Genomic DNA, 22987 nt, shown 5'->3' on the forward strand with positions numbered 1-22987 from the left:
AATGCTTTTAATTGAATTATATCACCAAGCTTATTAAGATTTCGCCATTAATCAACATTGATAAGAATAAATGATAAATCGTTCATACTTTTTAATAATATCTAGTATTTGTACTTTTATATTATGTCAAGTTAATTCGTAAATTATAATATCTAGGATTTTTTTTTTTTATTTCTTATAACTAGTGATTTAATTCGAATTGCATTAATTTGTTATTTATTAAATATTAATATTTATTAATATCTATAATTTTAATTTTATTAAAAAATTTATTATTTATTACTATTTAATTTTAGTATTATTTAATTAATTTAATTTTATTAAATTTATTACTTATTATTACATTTATATATATTTCTATTGTTAATGCAAGATACAAACTTTCAAAATAATTTGAATTTTATTTATATAATATATATATATATATATATATATATATCATTTTGCCAATAATTTTAAATTAATGATTAATACCATCAAAAATATTTATTTTCTATAGTTTAAGAAAACGAAATATATTATACGAGTCAATAAGTGTAAATAAAACGGTGATAAAATTGTATAATATTCATATAATCGATGTTGCAATTACAAAACTTACATCAAAACTAAATCAAATCTAACTTGTTATAATTATTGTTTGTTAAAATGTTAAAATATGTAAAAGTGTTAATATTCATGGATTTATAGCCGAATTGAGAGTTTTAGCATGTAAAATCAGGCAAAAACTTTAGTATTTTCTTATATATTTGAATCTAAAAATTATAAATCGATATCCTATTTATGCGATGCAGTTATTGAAACGTATCTCATTAAATTGAATATTATTGGTTCTATATTGAAATTATTAAAAAACTTTTGATATCATATTATAGAATTCTATACGAGGCATTTGTGACAACGTTGTACTGATTGCATCGGTATGTGATCATCTCTTATCATATTATATTACACATTCAGCTACGATGCTCTTAAACTATAAACAAAAGAAAAGGTCTCCAACCTCTAAACACAGTCAATTGAATAATGTTTACGAAATGAATAACAGGAAGTATGAAGAAATTGTATTGTATATATGAACTGTGTAGAAATTGTTCATTAGTATTAAAAATTATTCAGAATAACTATCATAAAATTATGATTAGGTTTTTGATTCTGATGAGAAAATGATTTTTGATTCTCTAAACGAAAGATGGAAGAAGAAATTTCAATTTAATTTCTAAATTTTTTTTTTTGAATTGATATTAGTTGATATTAGAATTACATTGAAATGCAATAGTCATAAGATGATTGTTTAGATGAAACCTATATTAAAACTATATTAAAATACAAAACTTAGTAACTTGTAATAATTACTATTTAAAAATTCATATAATTTCATAATATTGTATTTCGAATATTGTATTTTTGATACATACTAATTATAACTTTTATACATTTCGTAATTTTTATACAATCATTTTATTACACATTTCGAAAAAATTATTCAGTTACATTTATAGAAAGTTACGTTTATATATTGAAAATATCTTTCATTATACGACTCATCTTTCATTATAATCTTATAAATAGTGTAGAAGAATATGCAATGCAGTATGATAAATAGTGCTTGCATACTAAATATATTATATGCCTATGTTTTATGTTACAGATGAACATCTACAATTCAATGATTTATTACAATTGAAGAAGACAAATTGTTAAAATAAAATATTTTTCGAATATCAAAATTATTCTTTTTTCTTTTCTTACATCACTGTAGTAGTAAATATTCAATAATTGATAGTTTTTTTATTTAAGAATCACATATATTTTTGATTGTTAAATTTTGATATTTGATTGTTAAATCATATAAAAATATAAGCTTTTCAATATTAATAATCATTTATTTATTTATTTACATTATTTGTAAATGACAAAAAGAAAAAGATTTAAAACCAGCCTTAATCTTTCATTTAATTCTGAAGTCTCAAATTTCAAGAATCTAAATTTACTTTTTGGATTCTTCGTTAAACTTCTTGATATTGATATTTATCATATTGAATATTACACATATTGCATATTATTTATGAAATATATTCCTTTAGTAACTGCAGACTTGTTACATATTTTTGTTGATTTTATTGCACTTTTATTACTTTCGAGCTTTTTAATTATTTAATATTTTTTTGTAATAATTAAAATTGTATATTTTTATTTTATTATTATCACATTATCATATTCTGTTAATTTCGATTAATAAATTAATTGATTAATAATTAAAATTCATTTGACTAAATGCAAAAAAGTATATACATATTCAAACATTATGCATTATATATGCATTATATGAGGAAGCATATTTTAATGCTTCAAGATGTTACATTGTCGGATAATATAAATTAAGAAAAATAACGCTATTATTTTACTGTATTTATATTAAAATGTCATGTATGTGAAATGAGTAACACTTTCATAATTTTTATGTATATATATATATATACTTAAAATCTGTTTTTTATTATTTCTCTCTCATTATTATAATTTTAATTTATTCTTTACAATTCATTTTTTTTATTTTGTTATTATTGTTATAGCATTGTTATATATATATATATATCGAATATGAAATTATGAAATTTTTTTACAATACTTGAATAACTTAAAAACTATAAACTTAAAATTTCATGAATTGTTATTATTCATATTTTTTTTCAATTTTATGATTCATTTTAGTTTATTCTATTATGTCAGTTTTTTCTTCAAAAAATGTATATTTTTTTTAAACTTTTTTTTAAAATTAAAAAAAAGTGGATAGTAAATGATTTTAAAAATCGTTTTTTAATTATGATATTTTTGATAACAAATACAATAAAATTATTTTTTCTTTTTTTTTTTCTTTAGAAACTTTTTTTACAATAAATTTTTATAAATTTGAAGATTTTTATAATGTAGATGATAATTTTACTAAATACCAATAGATTGAATAATTTTACTAAATTATGGATTGATCTATGTTAATATCATATTGATTTTGGATAAAGAAAAATATCTGGTAACGAAATTTTTGAATAAATTCTATTTTACAATATATTACAAAAAAAGAAATTAAATATTTTTCAAAACTATGAAATATTTAAATTCTTTATGCAGTATTTTACATAAATATAAAATTTTTAAATAATTTTTACATAAACAAGTTTTAAAACTATCTTGATATTTAATATAATATAATTTAATATAAGAAAAAAAATTTTTAATTATAAATTACTTAAGTAAAAAATATTGTAGAAAATACATTTGGTCTTTTATATTTTTCTTCCCTATATTTATTATTTATATTTATAATAAGTTTCTAGAAATTTCTCACTTTTTATACTTACTACTGCATTTCATGATTTCATGTAAATTGCAGCAATTCGAAGTACCTCAATTTAGTACATAAATTTCAGTACCGAATCTTTTGAAATGTCGTATGCCGAGACGAATAATTGTATCTATGATAAATTGGTCATCCCAACTTCTCATTCCTGAATCTCGATCTCTGTTTCATCCCATTTCCCTCGTTCTTTACCTAGAATATCTCTATTCTCTATTTTCCGAGGTTACATATCCTGTACATTTTCCCAAAAGACAGGATACTACGAATAATTCTCAAGCAAAGACAGATCAAACCAAGAATACTATCTACGTATAAATTATATATATCTTTTATCTATTTGTAAGTTCCGTGCTTATATTTTTGTTTTAATAGATGTAATATCTAAAAAAAAAAAGATAAATTAATGGAATAAATCAGAAATTTTTAATTTTTCTAAACAATTTTTAAAAGTAATTTCTCATATTTTGAATTATTCAAAATATATAGATAATAAATGTAAATATTAATGTAAATGTAATATAATATATAATATATAATATAATAGATAAATATAATAGATAAATATAATAATTCTTGAAAATATAATTAATAGTAATTTTTCCTTTCAAATTTTTATTTATATACTTTTTAGATAGCTTTTTCCAAAATTCCATATCCAAAGTTTTGGTGGCAATTTATATGTTATAATATCCAACAATAAAATTTTGTGTTAGTCACAAATACCAAAGATGCCAACATTGCCAGACATGATTCTAAAATTTCATGATTCATTTTGGAAATGAAAAAGAGAAAAAGCTGATTGAGAAAAAATAACACAATGTGATTATTGCATCAGAGTATATATTACCATATTAAGATATATTTTTACGGAATAGTAAATTATAATTTTATGATGTCATAATTTTTATCATCGTCGCTTTATCATGATATTAAATTTTGTATAATAACGATATACAATGCTATACTGTCATATATGACAACGAAAATCGTGAGATTTAATTATATATAACCTTATATGTATATATTTTATAAACGATATAATCTAATCTGGCATTAGTTCCTTTTCAGTTAGTTTTTTGCCATTCTACTTTTTTGAAATAAGGATGTAATGTCATTTATTGAAAATATAGATTTTGTCTGGCAACTTTATCCATCTATCCATATGGATAACAATTAAACATTGTCTTAGGCTTACAAGTAGAGTCAAAGATTGCTAGACGAATAGTGTAGATTGTTATTGTACTAAAAATGGCTCAATTTTTCTGCAGAGAATTTTGTCAGGAAGAGAATACGTGATGTTACACTCTCTCTACTATATTAGAAGTACATCACGTGACGTGCTTTTGTCTAATTTAGGAGCGACAGTGACATCATGTATTCTTCTATATGTGAAAATTCGCCAGAGAATTGAACCACTTTTACTGTCTTCATCTGGCAATTTTCAGAGCCTGAAATCTCAAACTTCCACTTTACTAGTTTTATAACTTGTTTTACCCTCAATATTAGCCCAAGATTATAGTGAGGTAGTGAAAAAAGTTGCAAGGAAGGCGAAGTAGAAAGTAAAGAACAAAAACGTTGCTCTCTTTGCTGCTACACTCGAATTGTATTATATTGCTTTGAATTTGCTGCGATCATCTCGCTATTATCCTCGATTCTCACTGCTTCATATAATCACACCCTTATTCACGAGCGAAAAGACAAGTTGAACAACATTAAATATAAACTAAAATATAGATTAAAAATTATATCGGTATGGAATTTCTTCTAAATGCGATATTCCAATATTTTTCAAAAGCGTGATATACAATAAAGATCGTAAATGAACCAATATTCGAAAAATATTTTAAATTGTTATGATTGATAAAAAAAAAATAGATTGATTATTATTATATATATTAAAAAAAATAAGATTGAATTCATTTTTAAAGTTTTAAATTTTTATAGTTCTATTTTTTTTTCAAAGATATTATTATATGTAGCAAATAATAATGTTTTTATATCATATAAAATATCATATAATAAAAATAGTTTTTTTTTCAAAAGTTTGACAAATTTAATAAATTGTAAAGTTTGAAAAAATTTTTTTGTGTGACTAAATCTACAATAAACGTGAAAATTGAAACTTCCCTTTAACAATGACTTCAATCAAAATTTTCTAAAACTTGCTGTATGTCTGATTCTCTTTTACCAAGTTATTGAATTTTGAATATAGTTAAAAACTTTGAAAGTTTAACTTTTTTCTTCAATTTTGATTTAATTCTAATATTTAGAGTTTAATTATTTGCAAAGGAGAGATTTCAATATTCAAGTTTATTGCAGACTGAATCGTGAAAAAAAATTTTTTATTTACAATCGATTAAATTTTTCAAATTTTTAAACAAAAAAATAATTTTTTAATTTTCTACATAATATAAAAATATCTTAGAAAAAACAAACTCAAGATTTAGAATGTAGAAATTTTACGCTTTAAAATGAGTTTAAATTATTATTGTAACTTTCTTTTTATGAAGTTTTTTTTACGAATAGTTTAAAATATCGATTTTAATTTTTCATTGATTGGTTCACTTATGCTCTTTATTACATTTTCCAAGCTGAAGGATAATTTGCTGCTTTGTTAATAGCATAGTTACTTTCTCTGAGCTTGGCTAGAAAGTATACATAGTGTATACATACAAATAACTACATTATAAATAAAGTCACTGCAAGGAGTAATGAAACTTCAACATTAATTTTCAAGAGAACAATTGACTTTCAACCCATGGTTCCTTTGATGCATTTTATCCTTGTAATAAGCAAACTGCAATACAAGAAAAACAAAATACTCTTCAATAGATCACTACTGATTTAAAAGCTTGATATAAGAACTCTTTTAGAGAAGAGCACAGGAATATTGGTGCACAATTATTCAAGTATGTAAATATGGAAATAATTATATTATATTTTTTATTAATAAAAAACATTTAGCTTATATTTTCTTAATCATTAATTAATGAAAAAATATAATATTTATTTTATTAACATTTTTATCATTATATATAATAATTTGGAACTAATAATTAAAAACAAAATATAGATAATTTTTTAATTATATTTTAAATTTCTAATTCTTTTACAAAAGAATATATTAATTTAAATAAAATATAAAAAATTAATATTATTATACATAAATAATTATATATATTATAATATTATATATATTATATATATAATATATCATACATTCTACTTTATTTTAAATTGATATTACATCTATTTATTTTATATTTATTGCTATTAAATTTAAAAGAGTGATTTAGATAAGTAATTTTTATAGATTTTAAACAGATACTTTTTATTATAATTTTATAATATGTAGCATAATTTGAGATTTAAGATTTCAAATAAAAATTTTGTGCAGAGATTTTTAAGTTATAAAAAAATTATAAAATTGAAATTATTAAGGAGTTGAAAGAAGTAAAAGTATGTGACTATGAACTGAAATCGTATCATTTTTAATATATGATTTAAAGTATTTAAACAATTTATAAAGAAAAATAAATATTTTCATAATTTGATTACATATATTAAATGTTAAATGTTAAATTATGTATTACGTGTATTAAATCAGTCAATTATTCTCAACGATAATCATTCAACAGATTTAAAACTTTCTTTTTATTAAATGCAATGAACTATAACTTTTTTTACAATAGCGAACATTAAGCTTTTTAGAACATATTGATATAAATTTCAATTATAAAAATCTGATTTTATTATTATGATTTGTTTCTTTATGGAATGAAAGACATATGAGTTTTCGCACTTTCTTTCCCACAGAAATCAGTTCGCAATTCGCGCTGATATTAATTTCAATTTTGTAATATTTTTATAAATTAAACATATCTGTATAAAATTTTTGATTTTAAGTTTTAATGATTTTTTCAACTTCTGAATCAATGTATCATATCCTTATTAGAAGCCATTATAAAATAACGAATATAGCTTTATTCAAATGATATATTTTAATATTTAATAATATTATATAATCGATATATCGATATATAGAAATATCTTTTATCTGATTGTCCACTAATTATAAAATGGATTTGAAAGAAAATATGCGAAGTGAAAATATTGATTATATTCTATAATATCAGAGAATATTAGAAAGTAAAATATTACTTACAATTTCCAATTAATAATAATTCAATTTAAATTAAAAAATAAATTAATAAATTAAACATTTAAATTAAAGAATAAAAAATAAATTAAAATTTAAATTAAAATAATAATTAATTAATATTATTTAAATAAAAAATTTAATACGTTAAATGTATTCAAATTATGTAATAAATGAATGCGTTTATGAGGTTCAGCAGGAATTCACAATTTGAATTTCAAAGAAATTTGAAGGATTTTTTTCGAAGGAAACTTGGACCCGAATTATTTAAAAAAAAATAATAGCAAACAAATCGTAGCTAAATCAAATTACTTAATCAATTAAACCGCGAACTAATTAATCAGTTGCTATTCTATGTGCTATCATATTTGTTTTATTTAACTTTTTTAGTCAAGATTTCTTAGTCAGCTAAAAAAATCTTGACTTGTTTTCTAATTAGCTACATCACGATTTGTTCAACATTCTTAGTGAAAAAGAACATTACGTTTTTGTTCCTACATATAGATTAAAAATTATATATTATATAACAAAACGAAATTATAACAAATTTTGTCTTTATGGAACAAATTACTATAATTTATTGTTATATCTTCTAAAACAACACCTTCACTATTCATATATCACATAATATATATATTAATATATTAATATTTTTATTATTATATTATTATATTATATATTATTTTTTATTAATATATATTATTTTATATTAATATATTAATATTATAACATTCATTATATATTTTGAAACTTGTAAAGAACTAAAGCTGTGATTAGTATTTTTCATAAAAATTTTTAATTAATTGTCATATATTTAATATACACATAATATATAGGAATATATTATATATATAGAAACATATTTACATTTTAATTATTATAGTTTTTGTTATATTACATACTTTTTATCATTATATTTACAGTAAAATAGACTATAAAATAAAATATATATAAGATTAGAGAATATATAAATATATAAATTTTTATAATATCAAAATATTATTTATTTATTTGATATTATCAAATTTTACTCTATCTAATTATTTGTATTTTAATTATTATCCAAATTATTAATAAAAAATAAAAAGTGAAAAAAGTATTATCATTTCTGATCATATTATAAAAAATTAAAATATTTATTGAATTAAATTATAATAATAAATAAAATTAAATTATAATAATAAATAAAATTAAATTATAATAATAAATAAAATAATAATAAAAAAAATTAACTTATTTATATATAAAAAAGTTAAAAATTACAAAATGTTAATTTTAAGTTATTAATATAAATCACAAGATTTTTTATCGAATTAAAAATTATTTTATAGTATAATTGTGATAAACAATTATTTTTTTATGCATTTTTTATATGCCTAATATATCACAATTTTTCATTTGTTTTTTCATTACAAAAAATAATATTTTTATGGAAATTCTAATATTTTTTGTGGAAGTTTCTTTTACGAATATTTTTTTTAATAATTTTAATTTCTGATATTATAATTATCTTCAATGTGATACTCGCCTTTTTGTGTTTTTGAATTTAAATTATAAATTGTAATGAAATATTTTAAGTAATTAATTAATGATCAATATTATTTTTAAAAAGTTTATTATTATTATTAAAAAATAAAAAATAATTACTACTATTTATTATTTATTTATTTACTATTTAGCAAATATTTATATTGTAATTTTAAAGTAAGATTAAGTTGCTTTAGAATATCAAAAAAATTATCTTGTTCTTTATATATACAATTATTAACATGGATGAATGTATTTTAAATATAATTTTTCATTATATATTTATTCTATTATATATTTATTTTATTATATATTTATTAAAATTTGTATTCATTATATATTAATATCTAATTTACATTTTGAGATATTTAACAAGAATATTACATTTCCTTCTATTTTAAAATTATATTATATAATGGAATTAAAGGTTATTACTTTTTTGTCTTATAGATAACATTTTTATAGAAAACTTTTATTTAATTATGCATACTTATTTAATTATGCAACTGATAAAAAATATAAATAAACAAGTAAAATAAAAAATATAATTTTAAAGCCTGTTATATTTTATCAACGTTTACAAGATTAATTTAAAAAACTTCATCATCACAGTTAAAGGGGTGAGCAGCTAAGTACATATCGTTTTTGCGTTGTTGGGTAAATTAGCGTTGTGACACGCTGAAGGATAACTTCTAAAATAAAATCTGTATGGTAACGTGAAAAAGTAGTGGTTGCCCATGGTGCGCGACGCTGAACTACTACGGTCTATTTAACATGGAAGATATTGAAAAACGAATTACAGGAGTCTTCGAAGAGTTTTTTTTTTTTTTACTTTGCCTCAACTCTATCATGACATATACGTTTCATAAGATAAAAGGCAAAAAATATGTATAACTCATCGATTGAATTTGATTGTAATCATAAAAAAACTTGAATCAATGTGATTAGGAAAAAGACAGGAAACATATAATGACATTAATTTTTAATATAAATTTAAAATTTATATTTTTTTATTTTTTAGTTAGATATTAATTATAATTTTCATGTAGAACATATAAAAGAATTAAATTTTTGGATTATAAAAAAATAGGAAATATTATAATTAATTTGAAATATAATAAAATGTATTATATATATATATATAATATAATGTAATATATGTATGTAATATATATATAATATAAATGTATATGTATGTAAATTTTAGATAAAACTATAACAAAATAGTTATAAAAATAAAATATTATTTATCTTATTGATAGTATAGTAGAATATTTCAACTATTTTAAAAAGTATATAATTAAACAAAAATTTATTCGTAAAATAAAAAATGAATAATTTAAATAATACTTTATAAATTGAAAAAAATTTTTTGGAAACATTTTTCAAACTCAAATATTAAACGTTAAATATATTATATTTTAACAAAAATATATATAATAAAAAAATATAATGCATACATGATTTGCTTGGTTTATTCTAACAAACAAAAGTATTATTATTTGAAAGTAAAATTTTTTAATCTAAACAAAATTTGTTTAAAATTTTCATAAAATTGAAACTTAAAAATTTCAAGTTGAATAGCTATTCGAAAATTATCTGCTAATCATATTCGCAAGAATTTATTTATTGTAAACTAATTCTTATACATACATATACACACATACACAATAGTATAATATTAAGATCAGCAATGTAGTATATTTTAAACGAATAGTAAATTTTATTGTAATTTAATTTAAATTTTATTTAATAAAAAAAGATAAATTTTTTCATTTATTGTATACAACCAAAGGTCCGAAAACTTTCCTCAAAACATGATATAATCATTTTTCAATTTTGTTCGTTGTGGTCATATTCGATAACCATTCTTCATTCACTTGTTAGATATCAATAGACTTTTTATGGAATACGGTGTACATGCATATTTGTCATGTACACTACTATAAATCGTGCTATATTATGCGATTTCTTTTCGTGATTTGTTTATACTTCGCCGATCGTTGGACATTGAATGACACATGTAGAATTTCTGGAGAGTTTCACAATTCACAATTCTGATATTCGCAAAATATTATTGGATATTTTTCAAATTACAAAAATTATTTAATCGATCCAAATCGATATAACATGTCAAATACTTTTGTGTTATATAAATATATAAAAAATTAGAGGCGACTGCCGTTTGGAATAAATGAGTCATTGAAAATACTATTGATGAGTTTACATTTTTTTTCACAAATTGACTCAAATCAAATAAATTGATTCAAAATAAATATCATTAAAAATTATAGAAATTATTATATATTATATAGAATATTATTATATAGAAATTATCTTTTAAACAATATTATTATACAATAATAAATATGATAAAGATTATTAAATTTCTTGATTTAGTTCTGCTGTAGACAGTTTTATTTATTCTAACTAATACTAAGAAATAAAAAATGAAATAAATCTTTTTTTGTAATTATTTAATAAATTGAATTAGATTAAAATGCGATTTCAAAACAAAATTATAACTATAGTATAATAAAATTATAATATAATTTAAAACAGAACATTTCTTGAAATTAATAATTAAATTAACTTTATGCGAAATTAAATATTTTTCTGATATAAATAAAATTCTAATAAGTGTAAGAAAAAAATATAAAGACATAAAATTCAAAAACAGCAAAATAATCGCAGTAGAGTGATCCTGCTTAAAATTAGAATAAATTCCCATAAGATTAATATATTATACGTTTAATGAAATCACATATTATAGAAAATTGTTATAAAATTTTAATAACGTGTTTCGTTTAGAATTTTCCTATATATTACGAATAAATAAAATGTTTATAATATAATTAATATAACTATTCTAACATATCAAATTTTATTTCATATTAAGATAGCAAAATGTTTTATGCTATCTTATGAAAAAACATATATATATTATAAAAAAATTGTTATAATAATATTTTTATCATGTTGTATAAAATCCTGTTATATAAAAATTTATTGAATTTTTTTCTAACAAATGAAATAACGTCACGATTGATCAAATATTTCTTTGAGAAATATATTATTTGTCCTTCGAAAAATTAATAATAAATAGTTATAAATAATCATACAAAAAGTCATATCTCATTGATTTCAATGATCTTAAAATATATTATCAGAGAAGAACCTTTTTTTAATAAAAACTTTTTTTATACATAAAAATCGTTGTTCAAACTTAATTTTTAACATATCAAACAAAAATTTATATGTCTATTATAGATACAATTTATGGAATTCAATTCCATTCAATGATCTTAATCTTAAGAAAAAGTGATGTTCTTAAGTAATTCGTAAAAATTTTAGTCGTTCATTATTTGTTAAAAATTAATTTAAAAAAAGCATTTTAATAATATTATGCAATTGTCAGATATTGGATTTGGATCAGAATATAATTTAATTTTATAATATATAAAATACGTTATAATTTTATTTTAACATATAAGATTATATTTTTATCTAATTCGAAAAGAAAGATGAAACGAATTTTTTATTTTATCATTCTTATTCTATCATTAATCATCTTTTATCAAATTGATATTGATTAAAATAGATTTCAAATGTTAGAAACTATTGAAATAATATAATGTAAATGTAAAATTATAAATTGGTGAAGAAGATTAAATAATTACCATGTTATATTCTAGATAAAATTCTGTTTCATAATATAAACATATTCATTACATATTATATATTTATACTTATTATAAATATAAAAATATATATTCATTAATTTAAGAGAGTATTTCAATAACGAGATCTCTGAAAAATTTTATGTCGATGATAAATCTTATCTCTTTATTAATTTTAATTCTAATTTAAATTTATTGTTTAGATTTATTCCAACATAGATTGCACAGTTATTATTGATATGAAGATTTTTTGTTACATGGCCGATAAATTGAAATAAATCACTAATTATATGGTTTTTAGAAACTATATATGTATATTATAAGTTTACATTTTCAAATGAGCTATCACTAGTTGAAAAACTTAGTTTATCACCAATACACATCTATGTTATTTATTATATAAACAATAAATTCAATTACATATAATTAATACCAATAAATATAAATTAATACCAATATAAATATATACTAATACCAATTAATATACTATTGCTTGTTATTATGTATCTAAATGTACATTTTGATATAATACAATATTCTGGAAATTTTTAATCAAAATATTTTGGATGATGAAAGGTTTAGCCATTAAATGAATATCAATATAATTCTTTTATAATGCAACTGTACTCTAAAATCAATCTTTTAAAAATGTTCCATATACTTTATATAATAATATAATAATATATTATTATTATGTTATTATATTATTATTATATATTATTATATTATTATTATTATTATGTATATTAATATATTATTATTATTATATATTATTATATGTTATATTATGTTATATTATATATTATTGTATTATAATCAATAATATTTTATTATCATACATATCATCATACATCATATTATATATATTTTTATTCATCATTATTGTATTATTGTATTATAATATAAATATATACATCATATATATTTAATAAATTTGATAAATTACATATGTAATTATTTCACTTCAAGTAATTTTCTTATTCAATTGTAATTTTAATATTTAATGGCTTAATTTAATATATTATGTTCCATATGTTCCATTCTATGCAAGCAATAGTAAAAACAAAATCAAAATAAATATTTTTATTTTTATCATTTTATATATTATCGTAGTTTGAATCGTAATATAATTTAAGTTTTATAGAAGATTATATAAAGATCAGTTGAAAATTAATGTATACTTATACATAATTTCAAAATAAAAGAATATAAAAAGTATGTTTTAGTAAAAATAAGATAAACACGCAATATCCTCTATATATATTACATTCTAAACTTTAAACTTAAATTAACGTCATATTTACTTAGTTAAACAACTTATGAATTTTATTTTTTTTTCATTCAAAAAAGATTTTAAAAATGTTCATTATAGATAATTAAATGAGGAAAATTTTAAATTTTAAATTTTAAATTTAGAAATATTATATATATCGAAATATTTCAGTGATGGAATAAAAAATCATCTCATATATTGGAAGATATTTATATAATTTTTTAAATGATTATTGAAAAATAAATATATAATTCAGATAATGATAATTTTTGTTTTATTATTTTATTTCGATTTTCTTAAATTCTTCCTTTTGTTTTCAAGATATAAACATGTATACATTATTGTTCAATCAATCTCGTATCAATATATCTAATTCAAGTTCAATTTTATATTTTTCAATATTTTCCTATAAAATAATTTTAATGATATAAAAACAGTTCAGTTCTTTATTAAAAGATTTAAAAAAATACTTTATAGAATCACTTTATAAAATTACAGTAAATTTTCGACAGTGATTACAACATTCTTTATATCTAGGATTTATCCAACATCCACATAATGCCTTTGATTGTACTCGATTAATCAGCGATTGAAAATTAAAAATGCAATATCTGAAGAAGATTGATTAATGTATATAATGTGAAAAAATTCTACAAATTTTTATGCGTAATTGGTAATCCTCTGGCTACTGAGCTTCGAGTTCATCGAGAATCGAAATAAAAAGAAAAAAAGAGAGAGAAAGAGAAAAAAAGAAAAAAGATAAAAAAGCCAACGAATCGTAATTCTGATTTGCGAATATTGAGCACTAATAAGTTGATTCGCGTTAATCGGGCTGGTTTTAAACGAACTCACGTATAATTCCGAAAATCATGACATATTGAAAGCTTACGAGTCGACCGCTTTTTATCCGGGATACATAACACTGATTGTACGTTGGAATTTGTTGCGATTTTGTTTTTTGTAACTCTCCCATGATTTTGTCGCACGTAGAATGAAAATAAAGAAAACTCGAAAACGTGGAATCCAAGTGGAATCCGTTAATGTATGTGAAATAAGAAAAAATTCTTTTTTTTTGTGAATTAATCTAGAGAAAAGCTAAATAATACGTTCTGAAAAAATGTTCTATTATTATTTTTGGTCACTTAAAAAATGACAAATGACATCAAGTACAAGCAACAATGTTTAAATTTTAAATTTCCTAAGAAAATATATATGTGTATCATTGCTTGACATTGATAATTCAATTATAAAGTTTAAATAAAAGATTTTTTAAAAATTTACATTTTTGAAAATAGATAGATTTTATTAATTATTTTTATTAATTATTATGGTTTTTGAAAAACTTATATAAAAATAGAAATGTAATGTAGATATAGATCTTATATTTATATTCATAGAAACAAATTTGAAATTATTATCGATACAAAATAGTGATATAATTATTTCGATTTTCAGTTTGGAAAATTTATAGCGTGTATATATATATATATATATATTTTTTTAAGAAATTTAACTTTCTATGGCATTATTTTTTATGTAATAAATAAATTATATATTTGAAAACTACGAAACATATTGATTTTAAATCGTTTTGTTAAAATTTTTCTCCCAAATTTATATTATTCGATACATACATATTTATATATATATGTAGATACTACAATATCTTCTATCTCTCTTTACTTATATATTATTAAAAATTATAAAAAGATTTCAATCTTAATTTCATTTGAAAAAAATCTAATAAAAAAAGGTGAAAAAGAATAAAATAGATCTTAATACATTCCAAAATTTTGGAAAAATTAATCTAATAATGAAAAGACTAAAAATTTCTTTAGATATTTTATAATGATATAAAAATATTAATATAAATTATATATAATTATATACATTAAAAAGTTAAAAAATTTTTGTTAGATGATTAAACAACAAATTGAACTTTTCAATTTTTGCATACTAAGTACTGTGTTAACAAATCGTAAAATTTCGAATAGTCCCATTTCGATGACATCTTCCGTATCGGACATGCATCCTGTAACTTCTTTTATAAGATTGTCCAAACTATCGTCCATCTTTCCATTTTAGAAGACATTTTATCTCATTTTCAGAAAAGCAATGCGGAGAAAAAGAAGAAAAAGAAAAAGAAAGAAAATTTTTCACAAAAAGAACTTGCAACGACATGAAAAAGGAGATTCGCAGTTGACGACAAAGATTACACAGTAATAGAGATTTCAAATAAATAACAGAGACTCGAAAAAACAGAGTTTAAATCAAAATACTCAAATAATAGTTACAAAGAATAACATAAAATGGTATTATACATAGTTTATAGGGTGTTATACATAGTTTAAAGAATGTTATAATATAATTCAAAATGGACTGTAGTTATTTGCATGATATGCATTATCTACATGATTCTTTGAATATAATATATGAATGATATAATGATATGAAAGATATAATTTATCAAATACAACATTTTAAAAATTTTATATCAAGTTTGAAAATGTGATTTTAATGGGTAATTAAAAAGAAATAATACTTATTTTCCAAATCAAAAAATAATAATACATTTTATCTTGGAAGTGAAATTATGGATGATGAATGAACAAAAATAAAAAATCAATATCTAATAATGTGTCGAAAATAATTAGCAAAGCTTATATAATTAATAATATATATAATTAATAACATTGCTCACATTTCAAATGTTACTTCAGTTTTAAAAACAATAAAAATATAATTCAAATATCATTCATAATATTTTTTACGATTAATATTAAATTAATAAAATTTAGAATATAGAAACTATGATAGAATATAGCAAAGGAAATGTTCACAGTAACACGTCAAATTACTATTTCAACGAATGTACCGAACGTAAAGACTTTGCAATGAGTTTTGTCGAAGAATTTTCTTTTAAATCTAATCTGGAATCAGAGATTTCAAAATAGGAAGAACATTTTCTCCAATTTTTAAAAAAATATATCCTTTAAATGTAATATTTTTTATTACTACAATAATATTATTTTTGTATATAAGATAATGATTTGTATTTAACGTCCTAATATTTTTTTCACTAATCATTATACATTTATACTATATTCGGCTTTTCATACTAACACATATAGAGTATCTTCTTTTAAATCGATCTTTTCAAATATCTATCAAACTATTGATAAGAAAAAAATATTTTAAATAAAAATTGAATAATTTCAGGGAGTCTATAATTTGATTATTTTTTTGTATGTAAACATAAAATAAAAAACGAAGTATATGTTCGAAGTATTATGGTATATGTTCTCTTTATCTTTTATCTATGGGTTTTACAGACTTTAAGTTAAACTAAAATATATTTTAAATTAAGGATTTTTCAATATAAATAGTTTAATATCTTTTTTATTAGAAAATTATGAGCGGTTTCTAATAATGCAATAAAAATTATATAATTTAAAAAAATTGTCCTTTATTTTGATCTTGATAGAACAAAATTAATCATATAAAATTTATGTTCTCTGAAACTATTTATTTTTTATTTGAAATATTTTTTTTGTATCATTAATAATTTGACAGATATTCAAGCAAATCTATTTAAATGGGACATTCTATATTATGTATATTATAATGATTGCCATTTTTTTTTTGAAGTTATGTATATTAGCATTCTTTGAAATATTTACTTTGCTTATAATTACTAATTTAGTCACAATTTAGTAGTATTTTTTCAGATATAATTACCATATAATACCTTTTTAATAGCTTTTTCAACAGTATTATGAGAATGTTAAATTCTTGAGTTCTGTTCTTGATATAGATTATACAATGAAACGAGGAAAGATAATAATGAAATGTTTTGGGGAAATAGTGATAAAAAGATTTTAATGTAGAAAAGAGTTAGAAAAGAAATTTTAAGATACAACTTCAATAATAAGTAAAGATACGTAACGTAAGATATTTTTAGAGTTAACATAACTTTCATGAAATTATTAAATGAAATCTACCTGTAGGAAAGAAATAAAAAAAAGAGAGAAAGAAAGAAAATGAAGTTTTCAATAATAGTAAATGTAATACATAAATGAATCTATGTTATTATTTCGATTGTAAAAACGTATTTTTCTGTTCTTTAACTGTTCTCTGTCTGGGAAAATATTTTGATGTATAAAACAAATAGAATAAATATACAATATACATTCTACAACACATTCGATCAAATAGAAAGGTTTTATCTTTCTTGTACGAATCAGAATATTTTTATTTCGGGTTGGATTGATATCAGCTTTTGGCAACCAGTGATAAAATAACATGCTACTTCTTTACACGAAATCATATTAATACTTCCGACACTTCCACAATTTTTTCGATGTAGAAATATTATTTTCTCTTGATTTCAGATCGATCCTTTTTTGTACTGCTTATTTTTGCTTTAACGCTTACGATTTATTATGTTGTAAAGAATTAGAAAAAAATTTATCATGTGATTTAAAGAATTTAGAGAAAATGTATTATAATACTATATTATAATACTATATAATAATTCGAAAAATATATTAAAATATCTATAAAATGTTTATTAATATGTTTATAATAATAATATTAATATGTTTATAATAATTTATTAATATTATATTTAACATTTAATATGCAGATCTCTTTTTATACGATAAGAAAATGTTTGTTAAAACTTAATATTACGTTTAATTTTAACATATGTCTCTTTTCACAGTTCTCTTTTTCCATGATATTTTTGTTTTATATATGATTTTTTTAATACGTTTTATTTATTTTTACATAGTCTTTTAATATATTTTTTTATTTTTATATAATTTTGTTTTAATACGTTTACTTTAATACGTTTACTTTAATACAGTTGCGCAAACTAATTAGTTCGCAGGAAATATTCTAAAAATCTTTGCGCATCCTGTATGAATATTTTAAATTCATATTTTCTTCAATATACTGAATAATGCAATTATGTTTATTTTTTAATTCTCCTAAAACATATAAAGTATATATAAGTATATATAGTATATATATAGTATATATAAGTATATTTGGATCTTTTTTTATTCGATATTTTTTTATACAATTCCCAGTCATACAAATAAAATATTTTTATTGAATGCATTTCTATATTTTAAATTGCTTTTTGTATATTTTGTATATTTTGCTTTGATATAAAACAAATTTTATATTTTATTGCGAGTCAATTGTTATGTGATTTTTTTTATATATTATACATCCATCGCGTAAAAGTAATTCAAGTATATCATATACTTAATCAGTACTTAATCATTCATATTTATTGTATATTTTTTGTATATATATTCACATATTTTTGGTAAATAAATTAATATTCAGTTTATTTATTATTAATATCAACAAAAATTGTCTAATATCACAAGGATTATAGATATAACTATAATATAAATTTTTAATGCTTATTTAGTATTATATATGATATATAATTCTCATCATGCAATATGAAATTCAAAAAAAAAAAAAATATTTGAAAATATAAAAAGTAAGTAGATTTAAAATTAAATTAGATTTAAAAAATTGTATATTCATACAATATGTTGATATAATAATGAAGATCGGTAAAAAAGAATTGAAGTAAGAATCGATCTTGTGTCATTTTAGAGTGCATGTCTCTAAAAATACTTACATTCTATATGATATATCTATATGATATAATTTTCACTTTTTTTCCTGATCAATACAATGTTTTAAATTTTATATATCTTTCTTAATATTTTTTTCTTAATAATATAAGAGAAAATCAATCGCAGTTAATATCTTTTTTCTAGAATTATTTCTTCTTTCTTTTTTCTTGATTTGTTTATGTGTAAAATGAATAAAAAAAAGTAATAAAATAGAAATAGAAAACAGATTTCTGATATTTTGTTATTTAAGAATAGATTTCTTATGTATTTTTGTGTGCTGAATCTGAATCTAATCAATATAAAATATTTTATAAAAATATTCTAAAGAAAATAGATTCTTCTTTCAATATTGTTATTAATCGTATCAAATAGTATTATTTTTCTTTTATAAAATTGAATTTAATTTATCATCATAAAATTTTTTGCCGAAATATGTCATTTTGAAATAATTTTTTAACATTTTTAACACATATAAATAAAGGAAATACTAAAAAATATTATATTTGTTTTTTAAGCATTTTTACTACATAAATTAAAATTATTTAAAATTATTATATTTATTTATTTAATTTCTTTTATTTTATTATGTAAAAACAATAAATTCAAATCTTAATAAACTTTCTTTTTGTTCCTTTTTTTTCTTTTTTTTTTTTTTAAATAAAAAATAACTGAATAACTTCGAAGCAATATATTTCGATAAAAAAATTCTTTAATAATAAATTAAATTTTATTTTGTAGAAGAAAATTATAATTATAAATATTTAATAAAAATATTGAGAAAAAAATTTCTTTCTTTGAAATAATTTCGTAAATATAGTAAAAATTAATAAAATACTTTTTATTCATTTATCTTCTAAATTTAATATAGTAAGCAATTTTTAAATTTTGATTCAGCACAGAAAAATATATAAAAAAATTTCAAAGAAGAAAATTTCAAAAAAAAACAATTTTTTGTAGTATCTATTTTATCATTTTTTTTAATAAAAATTTTATAAACATAAAATTTAAAAAAAATTTTTAAAAAATAATAAACTGCAATTAATTTTTTTTGTTATAAACAAAGAGACATTTATATGTGTCTATTTATGTATAAAATTTAAACATTTACGTTATATTAATCTTGAAAATCACTAAAAATCACAGCGTGTTTTAGTTTGTTTAACAATATACAATTTTGGTGATCACTTCTATAATATAAAATAGTCGATTTGCAAACAATTATGTATTATATGTTTTATATCTTTTATGTGTTATATGTATGAAAAAATAGAATGTAAAATAGAATGTAAAATCATATCTTTAAATTGTAAAAATAATCATACTACAGAGAATTATATTAAAAAAAAAAATTATATATGTTGAACAGAAAACAATTGTGAATTATATTCTGTCTAGTTGTCAGAACAACAAAACACACGGATTTCAATCTTTCGAATAATTAGTTACTATTATTCGAGCTAATAGAAACATATAAAAATAAATATGAAAATATGAAGCTTCGAACATTAAATGTTCGATCGCTATTATATATATATTAGGTGCTTTAAGGAGAGAAAGCGTAGCTATTCGAGATCGTAAATTTCTCTGTACTTGCAAACTAGCGGGATAACGGAATCATTTGCTATCGACCTGAATATTATTAGATGATGATACATACAAGATGACTTATCTTTTTGAAAGTACGAATCAAATTATCAAGAAAGATGTAATACTTCATCTTTAGATTGCAGATGTTTACGCAAATGTTTTATGAAAAAAAAGAGAGTTTATATAGAGATGTACTATATTTTTCAAATATTATAATATACATAATATTTTTCTATATAACATGTACTCTGCATTTTTATAGATTTAAATTTTACATAAATGCATAAAGATTTACAGTTTACTCATCACTTATGAACATCTTAAAATATCATCTTCACTAACATTAAACGATTTTCATATTAATGCCTTTATATAATCGATTGGAAGAGATAATAAATCTTAATTAAAAGTCTAATTAAAAATAATCCATATTACTATATTCACGAAATTATTTTATTGACTAATATATTCAAACAAATAAGGTTTAACTCAATATGCATTAAATAATGAAAAAATTGAAAACATCGATATTAAGATTTTCATTTTAACAAATTTAATATTTATATATATACATATTTTTTGTCATCTTTTGTATTTAATAATTTAATAATGTATCATAAGAGGATTGAATCATAAAGTAATTCATTTATCATATATAAATCATATTTAACTCACCGATGAACTGTCCCTCAAACTGGAAGTCTTCTTGTCTGTCTAGTACCATCGATAACAAGGACGATGAGGATGTCGAGGGCAGTGGGGCCCACTGCTAATGAACCCAAGAGGGGGGTGCAGCAGGAGTGGCCGCATTGGTGCTCACGTAAACACCTGCGGTCGCGTTTCCGGTTGTCGTCGTGCCTATCACGTTGTTCTGTGAAACGGCGCCGTTCTGACCGATGTTATTGTCGCTTACTTGGATTGCAGCCGTACCCATTACACTCTGTTGGAAGTTGAAATCTAACGTACCATCCATCGACAACTCGTGTTTGATCACCTGAAATTATGTTTTTTGCTTTGAATGACTGGTGAATATTTGTATGATTGATTATGTTCGATGAAGTGATACATAACAAAATTGATGCTAGTCCAATTTCAATTATAAAATCCGTAAATTTATGATTTCAATAGATACGATTCAGTAGAGGCGATTCTCCCGTGTTAAATACAAATACAATACAATAGTCTCTTATTTTTGTAAATAGAAAGACAAACTAATCAAAATAAATAAATTGTTATTAAAGGAATATTAGAACAATTATTTTTTTTATATTTTTTCTTATAATATTCATTTCTTTTTATTGTTAGATCACAGTTTTTTTTTAATAATTATATATAAATAATTATTAAATTCTTTTCTAAAAATTTCTATAGTGATATTTTAATATAGTAAAATTTTTATAGTGATCATTTGAAAATGTTTTTTTATAAATATTCAATTAGATGATACTATGACGAATTTTTAATATTGTTACTCATTTCTAAATATTATTATTTATTTTCCATATTTAATTTTCGTAATTAATTTTAATTCATTACATACATTATATATTAATATTTTTTTGATTTTTTAAACTTCTTCTACTGTATCATCTGAAATTTTTACTGTATTTTATATTTATTGTATATTAATATTTATAAAATTTTGTTAAAAAATAAAAACAAAAAAACGACATATATCTTCATAATTTCCAAATTTTTTAATTATTTTTTATATTTTTTAATTAAAATTATATTTTT

At 19.7% G+C, this 22987-nt stretch overlaps 1 protein-coding gene across 3 annotated transcripts in view; it reads right to left on the minus strand.

The window, feature by feature from the left end:
* Window positions 1-22987, minus strand: part of LOC102681098 (forkhead box protein O) — a 344280-nt gene that overhangs the window by 93219 nt on the left and 228074 nt on the right. For all 3 annotated transcript variants that reach the window (XM_006623397.2, XM_006623396.2, XM_006623398.2), the window contains one exon: window positions 21926-22244. In XM_006623397.2, coding sequence (XP_006623460.1) covers window positions 22020-22244 — 225 coding nt within the window. In that variant the 3' untranslated portion in view covers window positions 21926-22019. The remainder of the gene's footprint in view (window positions 1-21925; window positions 22245-22987) is intronic.

This window comes from Apis dorsata, unplaced genomic scaffold (genome assembly GCF_000469605.1).
Source record: "Apis dorsata unplaced genomic scaffold, Apis dorsata 1.3 scaffold_887, whole genome shotgun sequence".
NCBI lineage: Eukaryota > Metazoa > Arthropoda > Insecta > Hymenoptera > Apidae > Apis > Apis dorsata.